This window comes from Gordionus sp. m RMFG-2023, chromosome 4 (assembly GCF_954871325.1).
Source record: "Gordionus sp. m RMFG-2023 chromosome 4, tfGorSpeb1-WG-v2, whole genome shotgun sequence".
NCBI classification, from domain to species: Eukaryota; Metazoa; Nematomorpha; class Gordioida; order Chordodea; family Parachordodidae; genus Gordionus; species Gordionus sp. m RMFG-2023.
In genome coordinates, this window is record NC_088778.1 from 17,386,172 (window position 1) to 17,407,447 (window position 21,276).

The 21,276-nt window shown below is 24.9% G+C and overlaps 1 protein-coding gene across 1 annotated transcript in view; it reads left to right on the forward strand.

The window, feature by feature from the left end:
- The first annotated feature begins 320 nt into the window (after positions 1 to 320).
- Positions 321 to 21,276, forward strand: part of LOC135928685 (thyroid receptor-interacting protein 11-like) — a 48,046-nt gene continuing 27,090 nt past the window's right edge. The window contains exons 1-2 of the mRNA XM_065465141.1: positions 321 to 431; positions 513 to 589. Of these exons, the coding sequence (XP_065321213.1) occupies positions 338 to 431; positions 513 to 589 (171 nt within the window). The 5' untranslated portion in view covers positions 321 to 337. The remainder of the gene's footprint in view (positions 432 to 512; positions 590 to 21,276) is intronic.

A 21,276-nucleotide genomic window follows, 5' to 3' on the forward strand; every position in this document is an offset into this window, starting at 1 on the left:
CAGTTGCTTCGGAACTCCCCCCTCTCAGTTGTATAGGCCACTGGCAAGGTGAGGAGGAACTGAGTTTTATTTTAACTATTTATGCTGAATAAGTATATTCTATTGATGTTAATAGAATGAATAAATAAAAATATTGTCAGTTGAAGGTATCTTAATAATTTATATAATTATAACTTTTGTCCATAGTACCTCATATTCTTTATTTCCTACTATAAGATTAAGAACTATAAGTATTGCTAAATTATTAATAGCTGTAAAGGATGGAAGTTGTAATAAAAGATTTGCATTACTATAATTATAAATTACGTGGCTTTATTATTTAAAATTGAACTCTTTGATGGCCTGGTTTGGGTCTAATCTAGCTTCTTTAAAATCTCAAATCACAAGTTTTACTAAAGAAGTTTTAATTGAAGGGTCACAAGATATTCAAGGCATAAATTTTATAAAATGAATATATTAATGTTATAATTTAGATAAGTTTATTAAGTTTTTATCTATTTAATAAAATTTAGATCCTAATGAAGAATTAAAGGTGGCAAATTTAATAGTAAAAGAATCTGAAGTGATATGTAATACACTAAAGTTAGAGGTAATTATATAATAATAATTTATCACATATGCTGGTTTTTTAAATTAAATTAATTATTTTAATTAAATTAATAACCTTTAAGAAATGCATTAATTTTAAATTAAACCCCACATATAATATGAATACAATAATAGTTTTACATTTATTTTTAAATAATTAAATATTGCACATTTTCAATTAAATATACATTTTGAAATTTATAATCTTTATATTGAGGGATATTTATATTCATAAGTTTTGATTTTTTAAAGAGAATATGCTTAATAATTTTTTATTTATTAACTATTATAACACATGTATTATAAATATCAAATTTACATTCACTTATTTTTAAAAAGTCCTTCAATTTTTAATTTTTTTAAGGCAATTTTGTTTGCATCTACATTATGAATAAAGGCTTAGCCATAATCAGGTCTTTTATTTATTAAAACTATTTTAATATAGAAATTTTTTGTAAATTGTTTTTTTTTAAAGTGTTTTAGCCAATTTGTTTTAAAAGAAAGTTATGTAAATAACTGGCTCTGCATATTTATCTTATATTGAAATAATATAATTTTATAATATTAATTTTCTAAAATCTTTACCTTGAAAAAAATATATTGAATAAATTATTTTCAAAATTAAGAATAAAATATAAGGAAAAATTTAATATAATTATTTCATTTTAATGTTTATTTTATTTTTATATATGATATCAACAGTCCCATACATTATACTTGAGCATATATAGATTGTTAATACTAATTTTTTTTATAATCTCTTCATTAGTCAAATATTTAAACAGTTGATTTTATACAATATATATTAGAAAGATTAATAAATAATTACTAATTTAAACTTATTTTTATAAAAGTAGTCAATTTGATTAGTGTCCTGGTTATATCTTTTTTTTTGGACTGCATTTTATTAAAATTTTGAAAGTATAAGATCAGCTTTGATACCCTTTATTACATGTAATATTAAATATCACATGATATGATTTTTAAATTATTAATAAAAATAAAAAATTAGAATTCAAATTTGAAAGTTAAAAATTGATCTGATATCAGGTTGGTAATATTTTTTGGTGCTTTAGTGGATGTTTCAGATATAACATTGATCTTATATCAGGTTGGTAATATTTTTGGTGCTTTGGTGGATGTTTCAGAAATAACAAAAGACCCAATGTGTAGCACAGAGAATGTATCTTTGTCTTATGAATTTATCCTTTTTGGATACTCTGGTTATTTGGTATGATGTTTTGGCACATGTAAATCTTATAAGCAAGATGATCAACAGTATCTACTTAGTTATAGAAAAGATACATCGATTATAGAATAATAATCTTAAGGATTGCTTAAAGGCTGCAAAAGAGCTTGCTGATGAGTTGAGCAAAAAATGCTTCCCAACAATAATTTCATTATGATGGCAAGAAACTAGAGTAGTTGCCCCATGAAGGGGAGGATGAATTTATAATGATCCAGAGGGAAAATATCATAATTAATATATTATTCACACATGCCATAAATACTCCTAATAACATTTTAAACATTATCATTAGTAATAGGCTTCTGGAAATCTTTCCTAATATTTCGATCCTAATAATTTTATTAATAATCTCAATCATAGTTGCTTAGGATGAGCTCCTTTCCCTATCCCTAATTTCTTAGAAAACTATTTTGCTACTTCTTATGTAAAGATATTATATAGCATTTTTTGCAAACAAGAACAAAAGTAGAATAGTTGTAAATAATAAATGTATTTTGCAATTACGAAGATCTTAAAATAACCATTTATATGATAACTCAAATACTTTTTTATACTTTTAAAATTTAGATAAAATATTGGGCGAAAATTTATAGATAGGTAGGGCAGCACCAATCTACAATTTTTTTACTGATACTATCCGATTTTTGCCGATATTTATTTTGGCAGCTATACCAGTCCAATGCTGATAATTATATTGCCTTTTTTCTCATTATTTTATATAATATAAGATAATGGAATAATAAAAATCTTGATATAATTTTTTTAAAAAAGCGATTAAATCAGAATATTCATTTATCCTGGCTCTTAAAAATTAAAAAAAACTCTCAAGGTTTTAAGAATCTAAAAATATATCTTATCTTTAAAGATAAATGTTTGTATTTATAAGATATTTAGTAAATAATGTTTTTATTTTATTAAGTTATAGTCCTTAATTAATAAATATACATATTGTTCCATATTTTTATGATTAGTATTTTCATTTTTAACCTAATATAAATAAGCGTTATGCTATCATACTATATATATAATATATTCTTATTAAATATTCTATATAACAAACTATGTATCTTTATTTGAATAAAAAGATAAATATCAATTAATAACACACTACAATCTAACCATCTCAGATTTTGTTAAAATTTGTTATATAAGTTATTAAAAGGTTTTTTTGACGAATCCAAAATATTAGCCTCTTAATTCTATTAGAACCCGAGATATAGGATCTCAAAGTGACTTTGCTTAACGATTTTTTAAAATTGGAATTACTTTAAAATTAGATCCGCTATATATAACTCAGAGACCTGCAGAGGTACCATTTGCACGGCCCGGCCCGGATTTAAAAATTTAAGGCCCGGCCCGGATATTTTTTAAAAAAATTTTTTACGGCCCGGCCCGCCGGATTTAAAAATTTCAGACCCGGCTCGGAATTTTTAAAAATGACCTGGTATATACAAAAATTCACCTATGAGGTATTTTACCATATTTTTCAGCGAGTATTATCGCTTATTATTTAAAAAATGCATGTAAAAAGCTAATATTTTGAGAATATTATATTGAATTTATAAAAATTATAAAACAGTTATTTATAAAAATGGATATTTTGAGCATACTATATTTTATATTGCATTTATAAAAATAAAACTAATATTCATAAAAATGGTAATAATATTTGTCATATACTATATTTTATATTACATTTAAAAAAAATAAAACTAATATTTAATTTATAAAAATGGAAAATATTTTGAGAATATAATATAATGTATTTAATTTACTATTTAATTTATAAAATAAAAATAAATCGCTATTTAAAAAAATGCATGTATAATAAATAGTATTTTGAAAATATAATCTAATTGCACAATATTAATATAATTTATTTTATAATATAAATTTTTAACAAAAGAAGATAATTGTATTATATAATATTGTAAAAAAAAATAATGAAAAATGTTGGATTAAAAACTTTCATGACTCAAGGTAAATATAATAAATGCAATAAATATTTGACAGTTTGCAAAGTAAAAAACCAGCATGATTGACGAAACCCTATACTCAAGAAAGATATTAAAAATTCACAAATTATCATGAAGAAAGAGAAGCATATCTACATTTTCAGATTGAAGATTACTTCTTCTTTCTTCAAGAATTCTCCCAGTAGTGGAAAAATTCCGCTCACAGCTTGCACTTAAAGCAGGAATTGCCAATTTTGCTAAAATTGGAAATTCGCTTTGATGAGCCGCCCACCACTAACAAATTATCCACCTTAAATGTTTTATCTATTATTTATGTAATGATAATATTCATCATCGGGTATTGACATATTACCAGAATTACCATCGCCCCATTTGTCATAAAACGATTCAGTTTGATTAACAACAGTCGTAATTTGACTGGTCGATGGTATTTCATTTACTTCCTGAGCCTCTTGTAATTTAATATAATATTTTATATAGTTTTCCGTCATTTTGCGATCTGTCCCTGACTACATACGTAATTGCTTGAATTTGGGACAGAGAAAAAGAGAAATAAAATGATACTTGTGTAAAACAAATTTTTCAATTAAAAAATGCTTTATATTAAGTAAAATCAATTACAAACTTTAAGAAGTGATAATCCTTTATTTGATTGTTTTGGTAAAATATATTCTAAAAATTTAGATATGAATTATAAAAAAATATATTAATAATACTTGAATATTGGGGCTTATTTAAGATATTCCTTTATTTGATTGTTGTAAAATATGTTGTAAAAATTTAGATATGAATTATAAAAAAATATATTAATACTTTGAATAAATTTGCAGGAAATTAATAATTAGATCGATCTGTGGGTTGTTAGGTAGTGTTAACCATCACCCAATATTAGATCGATCTGTGGGTTGTTAGGTAGTGTTAACCATCACCCAATATTATATTAATCATCATAACTATAATATAATATAATCTTATAACCGTTAACTCATAATGTAAAAATTTTTATAAAAAATATTAAGGCCCGGCCCGGGTTTAACAATCTTAAGCCCGGCTCGGCCCGGATATATTTAAAAAAAAATTTTTTAGGCCCGGCCCGGATATGTTTAAAAAAAATATTTTTAGGCCCGGCCCGGGTATATTTAAAAAATGCAGGTCTCTGATATAACTATTATAGCTCATTTTATAGCTCTAAATAAATCTTGCACGGGTAATTCCATACCAAATCGATAACTTTTCGGCTCAACCTTTTTAATTTCGATAAAATTTTGTATACTGAGAGAATATCATTAGAAAGCATCGAATCCAAAATTTTAGCCTCCTAGTACTCATAGTTCCTGAGATATGAATGGTCAAAAGTGCCAAAAATGACGTTTTTTCGAAAAATGCGATTTTTTAAAATTGAGATAAGTTAAAAAATAATGATTTTAAAAATATAAGTTATATGTCAATTTATAACTCTATTAAGGGCCTTTTATTGAATATTAAAAATTTTTTCAAAATAATATTGTTGCGGTTTTTATTTAAGTTATAAATTTTAAACATGAAAACTCCAAGTGTTTCGCTTTCCAAATTTTTTTGAATTTAATATTTTCTTATTCTCTAACCTTATATCTATTCATAAAAAAAATTTAAACTTGGGACAGCCATGGGTTTTTTAGTTATTGCGATTTAAAAAATCAAAAAATAAATATTATTTTCAAAAATAGATGGCGCTCCTTTATAAAATAACGCGTTTTGTTAAAACTATTATTTTTTTTAAACTTTTTTCCATTTTAAACATAAATAATAAGGTTTTCCAGCATTAATAATTTTAAATTTCGTAAAATTATTTTATTAATTTGTAAATATAATAGATAAATAAAAATTCATGAAAGATATTACTTAATTAATAAATTCGTCTGAAGATTGAGAAATAGTCTCCAGAGTTGTTCTATCTACCGAAACCCATTGTTTAAACGTAATAAGAGCTATATCATTTTTTATAAATAATTTTTCAATGCGTTCTTTTAAGAGTGTCGAGCCAGGACACTCGCTACAGTCACCAAAATAACAGGTTGGTAATGGGGGGTTGCAAATCATTCTGCCTATAACATCTCTATAAGTTGTTAATATATCCTCACCATTTTTAGTCAATGTTGTTAATTCACAGCCTAAAATCATTAGTTAATATTCTGGTGTATGCTACAAACGCATACACTATGTGTTCCGCTAGCCCCTGCCAATATGCAATTTTTTGGTCTTAAGCTTGCGAATTTCGAAAATCCAATTGTTATGCTTGAATTACTCTCCTTAAAATGACTATATAATTCTTTTAAATTATTAAGAACTAGCCTTTTTTGAGCGTTCACTCGTTCCCCCTTTTCAATGATAGATAAGCAATCTTTTTTTCCTGGTAATACCCTACTAACTTTATCACTGCAAAAAAAACTTTTAACAATATCAACTGTTTTGATTGAGATATTTTGCAGGCTTTCGATTTGGAGTTGAAAGAATCCCCTTTTCTTTTAAAATGATTTTGGAATTATATGCCATATGATATGTAGCGTTGAATTCCGTTTTTATATTATTTGCACTCCAATTAGGAGGCAGAATGGTCAGCAATTGATATTTTTTATTTTTAGATAAATTAGGATAATGTAATTTCATATTGTTGAGTATATCATTATTGTCTTTTGTGTCCGATTCTGGATTGTTAATTATTATATCTGAAAGAGCTTTTGATATTTTTGCTATCTTTTTTTTTGGATAATTTTTTTCAGCTAGTTTTTTTTTCTTAATAGGAGATATTCCAATTTCGTTTAAGGTTTAATTGATTGTATCTATTGATGCGGATGCTGTGGGGATATTATTTACATATTCGCTATCAGAATTTATATTTTCAATATTTTTTTGTGATAAACGCTTACGACATTTATCACAAATATAGTGTTCCGCCTCAATGTTTGGAAATTGTGTCATCCACGTCGTAACTTTACGCAGGTTCTTTTTACAATAAAAGTGTTTAGATTCTTTAAAAGGATTTGCACATTTATATTTATACATAAATAATTTTAAGAAAAAATTAATATTGAAATATTTGTAAAATAAAAATTAATTAATATTAAGGCAGGTGCATGAAAACTTGTTATTATCTTTCAGAAATTAATTATATTTTCTTATATAGGAATTGTAACTATCTTTTTAGGAAATTAATCATTTATTATAAAAACTAATAATTTTTACAAGTTATCAATAAAGTAATAATAATAATAAGTAAGTCTATCAATTGATCTAAATAATATATTTTCATAATATTAATGCTGGAAAATCTTATTATTTATGTTTAAAATGGAAAAAAGTTTAAAAAAAATAATAATTTTAACAAAACGCGTTATTTTATAAATGAGCGCCATCTATTTTTGAAAATATTATTTTTTTTTGATTTTTTAAATCGCAATAACTAAAAAACCCATGGCTGTCCCAAGTTTAAATTTTTTTATGAATAGATATAAGGTTAGAGAATAAGAAAATATTAAATTCAAAAAAATTTGGAAAGCGAAACACTTGGAGTTTTCATGTTTAAAATTTATAACTTAAATAAAAACCGCAACAATATTATTTTGAAAAATATTTTAATATTCAATAAAAGACCCTTAATAGAGTTATAAATTGACATATAACTTATATTTTTAAAATCATTATTTTTTAACTTATCTCAATTTTAAAAAATCGCATTTTTCGAAAAAACGTCATTTTTGGCACTTTTGACCATTGATATCTCAGGAACTATGAGTACTAGGAGGCTAAAATTTTGGATTCGATGCTTTCTAATGATATTCTCTTAGTATACAAAATTTTATCGAAATTAAAAAGGTCGAGCCGAAAAGTTATCGATTTGGTATGGAATTACCCGCACGTATTTTAAATAAAATTACATTTTATATAAATATTTTTCATTTCATATATAAATTTTAACAATATGAGATCTAAAAAATTTTTTATTTCAATATAAATACAGGGTTCCCCAAGGATAAGTCCCAATCAAAAAAGGAAAAATGTCAATCATAAAAGGAAAAGGTCCCAGCAAAAAAGGAAAAGCCCCAATCAAAAAAAGAAAAGTGTCAATCATAAAAGGAAAAGGTCCGATCAAAAAATGAAAAGGATCAATCATAAAAGCAAAAGGTTTAATCAAAAAAAAAGTCCCAAAGGCTAAGGAAAAAGTCCTATCAAAAAAGGAAAAGGTTTATCAAAATAAGAAAAGTGTTAGAAAAAAGGATAAGTGTCATTCAAAAAAAGGAAAAGTCCTGAAAGAAAAGGAATGGATAAGATTTAGTCTGGGGAGGGTGGATGGAGGGTGGGGGTGGGCGAAAAATAAAAATTATTTCTGACCCCCCTCCTCGACTCGCCCAATTAGAGTGATATTTATTATTACAATCAAAAGATATTTTAATTACCTTTTATTTGTACATATATCAATATTTTTTATTTTTTTGATCTCCTCTATCCACTCCCAGACAAAGTCCTAATCATAAATTATACTTTCAGTCAAAAGATATTTAAATTAGCTATTATTTGATACCTATATCGATTTTTTGTTTTGATAAAAATATTCTTGTTCCACAAGACAAACTCGCCCATTTAGGGGAGGGGGGAGATTGATCTCCAGTTGGATAGAACTTTTGATTAGCTATTGATTGATCCTTTAAAAAATTGAATTCTTAAAGGGATCCCTTTAAATCACGTTATGGACCCGGATAGGTTTGATGCCTTTAAAAATTACGACATATTATATACATCGTAATTGTAATAAAATAATTTAATATGCTAAAAATATTAATCAAAAAATTTGATTACAAAAGAGAAATAAAAATTAAAGGAAATTGAAAATATAAAAATATAAGGAAAACAAATAATAAAAAGTCAAAAAATTATTAAAAAATGTCATAAAATGGGGTAGAGTAGTGAAGAAAAATAACAGGGAAAATTAATAAATTATTTTTAAAAGGCAAAAAGAATTATCAAAAATGAGAAGAAGAATAAATTGAGAAAAGATAAGAAAAATAAATATTAAAAATGACTTAAAGAAATCACAAAAGTTAGAAATAAAATAAGGAAAAATAAAACTAAAAATTTAAGAAAAATTGACAAGAAAAAAAAATTTATATATTAATTTTTAAATATTTAAAAAATAACGATTTTCTTTTTTTTGAATGGGAATTTTCCTTTTTTGGTTGACACTTTTATCTTTTTTTGATTGGCATTTTCCCTTTTAGTTTGACTTAGAAACCCTGTATTTAAATTATTTTAATTAATTTAAAGATTGCCCTTTCGTATTCATCATAATTTAAAGTGTAAGCTCTTCCCGAGACTGCTAAGGGGTTGACAATAGTATGAATATTATTTTTCGGGATAGTAGAATATCCGGTACTAAGAACGTCCTTTTGGATATAAAAAAATCACCTTTATTTCCATTACTAATAATACCTTGAATATATGCCACCCATCATTCATATCAGAACATGTTAATACCCATTGGTTGATATTTCATCTCTTTTATTTTGGATATTTTCTAGTTTGACTTGAATGCACTGGAATATTTTTTTGTATTTATTTGTGATAAATTAACAGGATAGACTGCATGAATTTTTTGTGACCCAAGAATGGAAAGAGCTCTTCGAAATCGTTCCTTTAAAAATTCTAGCTCATCTTGATATACTTTATAGGATGGGTAGGAAAAATAAATATTTTTTATCCTCAGCGAATTTAACGAATTCATAGGGAGATTTTATTTTATTATCACTAGGTCGTTGTAAACTGGCCCGTGCTGCCAAGTTTAACGGTTACCCCTATTCCGTCACAAGCACTTTTTTCATGGGCAGTAGCAAAAAATGCCACTTGCTGGGATGGCAAAGTCTACTTGATGATAACACAAATTTTACCTATTTTATATTCTTTTTATATATAAAATTACGACACTTAGGCCAAATATATTCTCCTTTGTTTATTTTATGATAAATTGTCATCCATTTTATCACTTTACCCAATCCTTGAAGAATGATTTGAAAGATTTAATGGATTTGTACAAAACATATTGATTAAATATTTAAATTTTAGGGAAAAGTAACAGATGGAAAAATCACTAAATTATTGGTAAAATATTATTCGAAAAATCGATAATAATTAATGCTTAATAAATTTTATTATTAATTAATAGCAGTCATCCATTAGATTTTACGAAATTCGGATTTTTCTTAATTATTTTTTTGGTGCCACTGAAAATTTTTATATGAACAGTTCTTGGTAGATATTTGCAAATTTATTCTAACATTTTAAAAAAGTAATTGAAATTGTTAAAAAAGTATGGAATTATTTAGATAGTTACTCGATTTATATTCATTTTTCATACATTATGATTCACATACAATTAGAAAAATATATTATTATATATATATATTTTTTTATAATTACAACAGTTAGCACAACTGGGTCATTCCATATCAAATCAATCACTTTACAACCCGACCACCTCAGATTTTGCTAAAATTTGGTATATAAGTTAATGATGTGTGTAATTGACGAAAATATTAGCCCCTTAACTCTACTAGAACCGGAGATATAGGGTCTCAAAGTGGCCTTGATTGGTCATTTTTCGAAAAATGTTTTTTAAAATAGGGATAAATTTAATATTAGATGCACTATATATATCTATCATGACTCATTTTATAGTCCTAAGTAAACTCTTCACCTATTTTAAATAAAATTAATTTATAATTTTTTTTAAAATTGCGGTGAATAATTTGTAATTAATTTTTAAAATGTTAGTATAAATTTTTTTTTTATAATTTCAGATATTTTGTAAAGAGTATCAAGAACTGTTCATATAAAAATTTTCAGAGTAAAAAAAAGTTAAGTAAATAAAAAATTTCTTAATAAAACTCCGCTAGATGGCGTTAATAATTTTAAATAGCTTAAAACTTGATTTTTGAAAATAAAAGTCAATCTACCTTTTATTTATATACCATAATATAATATTTGCTGAATAAAATCGCATTTTGGCACAAAAATAAAATTTCCGCTAGATAGCGCAAGTAATTTTAAAAAATAGCTAATTATGATTTAAATTAATTATCGATTTTCCGATTCATTTTCCCAATAAATTTATTATTTAAATATCATAATATGTAAAAATCTTTCATATAAAAAAATATTTATCAAAGAAGAGATTACAGTATGTTGCTGGATGACAGAATTTGTCAAAATCAATATTGGCGATTATATCTGTGTTGCATGCCGCGTAAATTTATATAAATATATGAAGGAGGGTATTCCAATTTACCAGGAAAACAATACCGCTACATCCAATGAATTCTTAAAATCCACCATAGAAGTAGAAAATGATACTCCAATTAATAACGATAACGCACAACTCCCTATATCTTTCTTCGAATCCTTAAATTCAACGTTATATGATTTTGGACAATCTCCAATTTAAAAAAGGAGATTAAAAGAAAAGTAATATACTAAGGAAAGCTTGCAATAATTTCAAAGGGTATAGAAAATTTCTCAACCAGCGATGGAGATAAATAATAGCGACGATTTGATAATTCAAAATGTTAATAATAGATACTTCTATGTTTTAATTAAGAATTGATAATCCTCCGAATTGGAGCATACATAACTGTCATAATTTGAATTATCAAATCGTTGCTATTATCTCCATTGCAGGCATTGATATTATTTATCTTCATCGCTGGTTGAAGAATTTTGCCTATACCCTTTGAAATTCTTGCAAGCTTTTGCTTAGGATATTTTATTTTTAAATTTCATTTTTTAATTGGAGATTGTCCAATATCTAATAACGTTAAATTTAAGGATTCGAAGCATATGGAGTTGTGCGTTAACGATATTAATTGGAGTATCATTTTCTACTTCTATGATGGATTTTAAGAATTCATTGGAAGTTGTCGCGGTATTGTTTTTCTGGTAAATTGGAATACCCTCCATCTTATATTTATATAAAGTTAAGTGGCATACAACACAGATATAATCGCCAATATTGATTTTGACAAATTCTGTCATCCAGCAACTTACTGTAATCTCTTCTTTGATAAATGTTTTAATGAAAGATTTTTGCATATCATGATATTCAAATTTAAATCATAATTAGTTATTTTTTTTAAATAAATTGCGCTATCTAGCGGACCATTTATTATTGTGCCAAAATGCGATTTTATTCAACAAATATTATATTATGGTGTATAAATAAAATGTATATTGACTTTTATTTTTAAAAATTAAGTTTTAAGCTATTTAATATTAACGTCATCTAGCGTAATTTTTATTTAAAGCATTTTTTATACTCAACCTTTTTTTACTCTGAAAATTTTTATATGAGCAGTTCATGATACTCTTTACAAAATATCTGAAATTTGGAAGAAAAAATTTCTACTAACATTTTAAAAATTAATTACAAATTATTGACCGCAATTTAAAAATAATTTAAAAATAATTTATAAATTAAAAATTAATTTTATTTAAAATACACGAAGAGTTTACTTAGGACTATAAAATGAGCCATGATATATATATAGTGCATCTAATATTAAAGTTATCCCTATTTTAAAAATCATTTTTTTCGAAAAATAACCAATCAAGGCCACTTTTAGACCCTATATTTCCGGTTCTAGTAGAGTAAAGGGGCTAAAATTTTCGTCAATTACAACACTTCATTAACTTACATACCAAATTTTAGCAAAATCTGAGATGGTCGGGTTGTAAAGTGATTGATTTGATATGGAATGAAACTGCTTCTGTGAAAAATTAAGAATTTCTTGCCTGTAAAATTTTATTGCTTATATTCCAAAATCTTTCTAAGGCATGAATTTAAATGAAGGAGAATATGTTCAGGCTTTTACTGAAATTTATGCCTTTGTGATTCAAGATGAAGAGAATTTTACTACATAAAGCGTGAGTTAACTCATCCTTTCTGTGATTTATTAAAGAAACTTATTAATTTCAAAAATTTAAGTTGCATAATTATATCAAAATCTCTCATTCTTGATAGAATTGCCTTTCATTTATTCCAAAATTATTTAGTCCGCTACTTAAAAGAAATTTTAGAGACGCTCAAAAAAATTCTACTTTTCAGATGGAGCAGCATCCCAATATAAGAATAGCAAAGATTTAATCAATCTTTACCACCAGAAAATGATTTCGGAATAAAAGTTGAGTGGCATTTATGGGCCACATCTCACGGCCAATCGACTTGTGACGGAGTCTGAGGTACAGGCAAACGTTTATTGGCCAAGACCTGTTTCAGAACAAATAACTTGTCTTAATAAGTTTTTGCTTAAGGAAAATATTAAATGTAATAAGATTTTTATTAATATATATAAATTTTTTTATTAAGGTATACATTTTTTTTATGTAATGGAAGACTAATATGAATTAGAGTAAATAATTCAAGAAGAGAGATTCAATAAAGGGAGCACAATACCAAGAACGCAAAAATTTCATACTTTTTATCCAATTTCTCGATAAAATTAAGGCTAAGTTTTATTCAAATTCAACAGAATCGCAAATATTAAATATAACATATTCATTTTTTAAATTTTAAATATATAATTATTTTTTATATTTTGTTTCAAATATATTCTATATGGAATGAATTTGATTATCTATCCATATTTTAGAAAGATATTTATTATTGGTTGATACATTAAGATGTCTAAGGGGCATTTTTCCCCACTGTCCCTTAATTTAATTGGTACATTTAATAGAAATTAAATATTTCAATATAAAAAGTGAAAATATTCTGTTGTTTGGTATAGCGCCATCTATTTTATTTAAAAATTTTTATTTTTGATAAAAAGGCATATTCAGCCGATAGCATCGGCAAGGTTTACACATCGTATATATAATTTATAAACGCTGTCTAAGTAAAAGGCAAAAAATTTTTCGAAAACCAACTACCCTTATTGCTTAAAAACTAGGTAAAGCAATATAGGTAAACCGGAAGTTAAAAACACAAATTGGTGCCATAATTTTTTTTTCTTTCGATAGACCTGGGAGATTTTTTTACCCTCAATATGATATTTTATATTTATTTTTCTCTAAATCATTGTTGATATATAAGCATTTTTAAAATTTTACAGATTCGAATCGCTATTTTGCGCACCTTTGAGGCCCTGTATCTCGGGAACCAGGTGTGCTAGCGAGCTAAAATAAAGGCTTTATAAGCATTTTTAAAATTATACAGATTCGAAAGTCGCTATTTTGAGCACCTTTGAGGCCCTGTATCTCAGTAACCAGGTGTGCTAGCGAGCTAAAATAAACGGCTTTCTCATTTTTTTACCTATCTAGATAATTCCAGAAATTTTTAACAATTTTAAAAGGAGTCTGTCGAATCATATCCATTTGACATGTAATGGCCTGATGCTTATTAAATTAGAGCATAACAGGACGAAGACAGAGACGGAGCTAACATGAAGCTAGTTAACATAATTGGTTTGCTCGCATACATAGCAAACATAATTAATACCATACCATACCTATCAAAAAAGCTTATGGATTCCAAAATATTTTTTCAATTTTAAAAAATAAAATTAACGAAATAAATCAAATCTCCATTTCATTATCTTATTATAAATAAAAATGCAAGAGAACAAAAAATCTAATATTATAATGATAAAAATTTATACTAAGGAAAAGGAAATTAATTCTTGCAATTAGAGATAATTATATCAATATCAACTTAAAGAAAGCACAGAAATATTATCTATTAATTTCCATTTCTAAAGAATCTAAAATAAAAATAATCTATGGATGAGAGCAGAGTTGTACAAAAGAAAATTTCAGCAAGATCTTTGAAGATCATAAAATTTGAAGATGCAAAAATATTAGGGCAAAACCTATTTAATTTTGAACAATTTAAATCGTCCTATTCTAAAAGCTTCTTTAAACAAGTTGTGGTGTTATATCGATATTCCAAGATGTTTATGCATAAAATATAGCTGCCAATCTCGCGTCAATTTTGAGATATACACCTTTATAATTAGATCAGCCTTAATTTTATGCTAAACATTATTTTGTTATATATTTTTTATACATGTCCATTTTTTTTAGAATTTGATACTGGAGATGGATTAGTTAATACATAACCTATTGTGTTAACCCTTCAATACTCCGGTGGGGTATATGAGACCCCAGACTTGTTAGAATTGATATTATATAAAAACGGTTTTTTATTATGATCTGAAATCTTCAGTAGCTTCATCAAATATAATTTTAAAATATATATTCCAAATTTCATATATTTTGGCTGAATAGTTTTTAAGATATAAACATTTTGTGATTAATTGGGGTTTGTTGTGAGACCCCATCAGAGTAAATATGTAATTTTTTTTAAAATTTTTTATAATTATCTCATTTTTCAAATTATTTTTATTATTTATTATGATTTTCACTATTCTGAAAGTAAATATAATAAAATTATTAAAAATGTAATATCATTTTTCATATATTTGAGTTGGATATGGAAAAATAACATTATTATCATATCCAAAGAAAGAAAAGGATGTCATAATTCTATCAACTTTCCACCATAATAAAAATGTTGATACAAATGATATAAGTAAGCCTAAAATTATAACATTTTATAATATGACTAAAGGTAGGTTAGATATGGTGTATTGAATGTCAAAAAATGATACAATTTTAAGCAGGTCTTACACACTTCTAAACATAATATCAATTAATTCACATCATATAGCAAACACAAAAATATCCATACAAGAAGTAATTTCATTTATAAAATATCAATTAAACTTATTAAGCCATATTTAGAAGTACAACAAAAATTATCAGATTGTCCTGACTTTTGAAGGAATCTATATGCAATATACTAGGTATAGTTCAAAATTTAAATCTTATCCACTCAAGAGGAAGGTGCAGTATGTTCCTAGCAGTAAAGATGAGAAAACAAAATATTTTTAGTCAAATATGGGAAAAATAATTATGTTTGGAGCATATTAATACTTTATGTAATAAGTCAAAATTAACATATTTCAATGTCCTATATTTTTTTTATGTTTGCAAGTATTAATGTAAATTTTGTTTTATATTGAAGAATAAATATCAAAATAATGAATTATAATGATGATATGATAGATAAATTATTTTTTCAATTTAATATATAAAATTTAATAAAGTAAACTTTTTTTTAAAAATTTTGGCACAATCATAAATTATAATTATATTTTTAATTTAAGTATAATAAATTAAAATAAATAAATATTTTATCAAGTTTAAGGTTTGTTCTATCTTATATCCAAATATTAAACCAAAATATTAAATACAAAATGGTGATATATACATTTGAAATTGGGGTCTATTAAACCCCACCAGAGTATTAACGTCATTTTTTTCACCGGAGTATTGAAGGGTTAATAACACTTAAAAATATATTATCGAACAACAATATTTGAAGGAGGGGTTGGTAACGGCATATTAGGGCAAAACCGATCCAATTTTGAATAATTTAAATGGTTCACTTCTATACGCTTCCTTAAAATATTTTTTTTATATAACAAGTTGTGATGATATATCGATATTAAGATGTGTATTCATAAAAAATTAGCTGCCAATCTCGTGATTCTGAAATATACATTTCAAATTCGACAAAAATATTGATACATCCCTAATTTTAATTTAACATTATTTTGTTATTTATATTTTTTTATATATCTATTTTCTATATATCCATTTTTATAAAAATTACTGGAGATAGAAATAATAAGTCGAGATAAAAAATATCCTTATTTTATATTTATCTCGTTTACCATACAAAAGATATAATAAAAAAAACAGATTAGATTTTTGCATTATATTTTTCTTAGGATTCCATCTCATTTTGTCACGAGGATTAATATATCAATTCATACTTCGAAGCATTCATAATGCTATTTATGACGCCACATTTTTTCTAGTTATAATTTCCCTTAATATTGCCAACAGACTTTTTAAGTTATACTACCTATTTATAACCCTGATTCGAGTTTAAGCAGAGACGGGAATTCTGAACACTAAAATTTTTAGAATAACGGTCCGAAACTTTCTGGTGATTAGTTTTTTTTTAAATTAATAAAATAAGCTAACAACGATACCAAACAATAAATATTTAATCTTAAAAAAATACTAAAAATTTATATGAATGTTATTCATATTTAACAGAGGTTGGCGATGGCCAAAGCCTATTGACCGGATAAAAAGATTTTAGTTTCATGCCGGAGAAAACAGACAAAATATTTTTACAAGCTGGGCTGGGTCTGAAGTTAGCAAGTTTTTTATAGCTTACAATTAAGCAAAGTTGTTAAAAAGTACTTTTTAAATGAATATTGATACAGTTACATCGTTTAAAATTCGATCTATATACAAATATATCATCTATAATGTAACTGTATCTAGATATAGTCTTACAATTTATCAAGGTTTAGATATAATTTTCCGCAAGATATATTTTTATTATAATTTTGTAAGGTGTGAATACTATTTTAAGATTCTATTGTTAATATTCAAATTCTTACGTGACCTAAAAAAAATTTTAATTGATGTCTCTCATCCACATACAAAATAATTAATTGATAAATTATAATTTTTAATTTTAATAATTTATATACCAAATATATAATCTATTAAAATATTCTCAAGATATCATTAAGGAACCTTTCATAGATCATCAAAAAACAATGTTGTCATATTCCATTTCATAAAATAAGTTGTCTGGTTTTTTTAAAATGAAATATCCGACATATTAATAAAAAAACGTTTATTTTTAAAAATAGATACAGAAACATAAAATAGTATCTAGCAACATTTTTATATAACAATATTGCAATTTAGCAAAAATTACTCTTTTTCCTTCATAAAAACAACTATTACCAACCAGGAAGAACAATATACAAAATTTTTTCAAATTTTTCTGCATGCTGGCTCGGTTGCCGATTGACATTAATACAATTCTTATTTAATTTTTTTATTTTAATTTAAAAAATAATGTTCTAATGATATATACAAGTGTATATAATAAATCTATAAATATAATTAAGGAGCTTTTTGTTTTTTTAAATACTCTACTACGCTTCACTGCCATTTTGATAATTAGCCGCGCTAGTTAACTTAATCCGATGTTTTCCGGCATGGCAAAAATTGACAAGTTGACAGCGGCAGCGATAGTGTAAAGGTCTACCTATACTAGTGCCCGATAAAATTATATTAAAATTATTTTTCAGATTGTTATTTATAAATATATTTTATTGCCTTCTCATTTATCCGCATTTATAACAATAGAAAATATTTATTTTCATTATCTACCTGGATGGTACTTTTCTGACTTCCGAGCCTTTACTCATTTATGAAAAAAGTAAAATACTTTGTACAGTCAATAATAATTGAGACTGGTCGAAGAATAGGATAGAAACCAAATGCGGATTAAATATGTTATAGTCACGATTAATTATATGTTATTGTAAAAATTATTATTATTACTTATAAGTTTATTTTGGCATCAATGCTCGCCTTGGCATAATCTTTTAAACTTAATAAAGGGAAAACCCGAGCATTGATAATTTATGCAGAAAAAATCTCCTTGCCGATAATCTTAAAATAATTTTTATTAAAAAGTATTTACCTATTTTAAATTCCATATGTTAATAGAATTAAAATAAAAAAATATTTTTGAGTAAATTTATATTTTTCTTAGCTATTTCATTTATTAAACAAAAAAATCCTATCTGCAATAATACAAATTGTGTTGGCTATTTTTTTGTTTTCCAAGTTGTTTCAAGAGAAAGAAAGCCAGCTAATCTATCCGATAATATTATGAAAGAAATCGCGGAAATCATTTAGATTAGTGCTGAAAAGTAACGTCGGTTATCTTTTTTGAAAAATAGGAATGCCAGTCGTTACCTTCTTCTAGAGGTAACGAATAACACTTTTCTTTTTTTGAGTAATGGTAACGTAAAACGTTACTCGTTCTCGTTACTTTAAATTTTTTCTTAAAAAATATGGAAAAGCATATTTAATTGTATTATAAAATTTTTTATATATTTTTTAAATTTTATAATAAGCCGATTTTTAAGTCAGATGAACCACAAATTCCTTCATTTTAATTTTCGTTGATAAATTTTCATTCATGATTGTTAATCTAATTATTATTGAATCAATCAATGTATGTTATTTTATCATTCTCTAATATATGGTTTGTGTTAATTAAAAAATAATCTATCTATACCATAGGCGTTGCCATGAGGGGGGGGGGCAAGGGGAAATTTCCACCCCCCTTCAGAAATTTATCACTTTTTGTGAATATTATTTTAAGCTAATAAAAAATATTCAACTTAGTCCTCCCCCCCCCACTCCCTTAACTCCAAAAATGTTTGCTTATATTTTAAACAGTAAGAAAGAATGTAAAAGTTGATATTTTTTATAAAACTATTCATCATAATTTATACATTTTTGGGAAAAAGCATTTATATATAAAAAAAGTAAATCAAAAATGTTTTTTAAGAAAATGTATTATAATTATTAATAATTAGACCTATAAAATTACTAAATAATATAATACATCAAATATAATTTTTTATAAAGTGAGTAATTTTAATTTATTTATCTTAATAAAAGTAAAATATAATTATAAAACTATTGATAAAATTAAATTATAAATTAAATAAAAAAATTAAAGCACAATACAAACAGTGGAAAATTATATGTCGTAGATTTACAATATATCTAATTTTTTTCAATTATCATATGACAATCAAGTAATTTTTACCAATATAGCTAATTATATATTTTATAGAAAACTATAAAATATTGATAAGGACATTAGAAAATATATTTTAAAGACATTGTGGGATGAATAATATGAAGATTAATTTTTAGTATCAATTTTATTTAAAATAAATAGATGGCGTTAAATATTGAAAGCAAATTGTTGCTATATTTATTAACAAGAGCATTGATTAGTAAAATTTGTTAAAATATTAACTGTAATATATTCTCTAACTCTCAAGTATGTCTATAAAAGTGGAATTTTATTAGTGTTTTGTAACTAATTCTATATAATAGAGGAATATCAACTATATGTAGTATTGTTAATTAGTTGATTTCCTCCGACTAAGACTAATAGTCGTAGTCGAGGAAATCGACTAAAAACTTTAGCGACTAAATTAGTCGATTAGTCAACTAATTTGGTCGACTAATTTAGTCGACTAAAACGACTAATTAGTCGACTAAAAAAGACTAATTTAGTCGACTAAAAAAGACTAATTAGTCGACTAAAAACGACTAATTTAGTCGACTAAAAACGACTAATTTAGTCGACTAAAAACGACTAATTTAGTCGACTAATCAGAGAAGATAAACAAAAAGAAGTAAAGTGAGAATTTGTCATTAAAATAACTATATGAGTTATATATAAGTTATTTTTAATATTTTTTGAATTTATTTTTCTTTGAAGGAACAGGTTAAAATTATAAATTGTTATTTTTGAACTTTTTTAAAATTATTTTAAAGCAAGGTATAAATATATATTGTAAACATGTTGAATCAAAATTTCAGTGAAGATGTACCATAGAAAAGTGACAATTGTCATAATCGTCATTTTTAAGTTTTTTTTGAAATTTTTTGAAGCATATGGGTAAAAATATATATTGTAAACATGTTATATTTAAATTTCAGTGAATAACCATAGAAAAGTGACAATTGTCATAATCGTCATTTTTAAGTTTTTTTGAAGCAAATAGGTAAAAATATATATTGTAAACATGTTAAAATAAAATTTAAGCGAAGATGTACCATAGAAAAGTGACAATTGTCATAAACGTCATTTATAGGTTTTTTTTGAAATTTTTTGAAGCAAATGGGTAAAAATAATATGTAAAAATGTTATATTTAAATTTCAGTGAAGATGTACCATAGAAAAGTGACAATTGTCATATTCGTCATTTTTAAGTTTTTTTGAAATTTTTTGAAGCAAATGGGTAAAAATATATATTGTAAACATGTTTTATTTAAATTTCAGTGAAGATGTACCATAGAAAAGTGACAATTGTCATAATCGTCATTATAGGTTTTTTTGAAATTTTTTGAAGCAAAGGGGTAAAAATATATGGTGAATTCCATATCAAATCGACAAAAAAGTCAATTTTCAATCCTACCCTCTTCATTTTTTTAAAAATTTTGCACATTGGTAGTATATACTATTTAAATTTTAAATTAACATGTTTACAATTTATTTTACTCTGTTACTTCAAAAAAGTTAAAAAAATAATGATTATGAGAATTGTCACTTATCTATGGTATATCTTCACTGAAATTTTAATATAACATGTTTACAATATATATTTTTACCCATTTGCTTCAAAAAATTTCAAAAAAACATATAAATGACGATTATGACAATTGTCACTTTTCTATGGTACATCT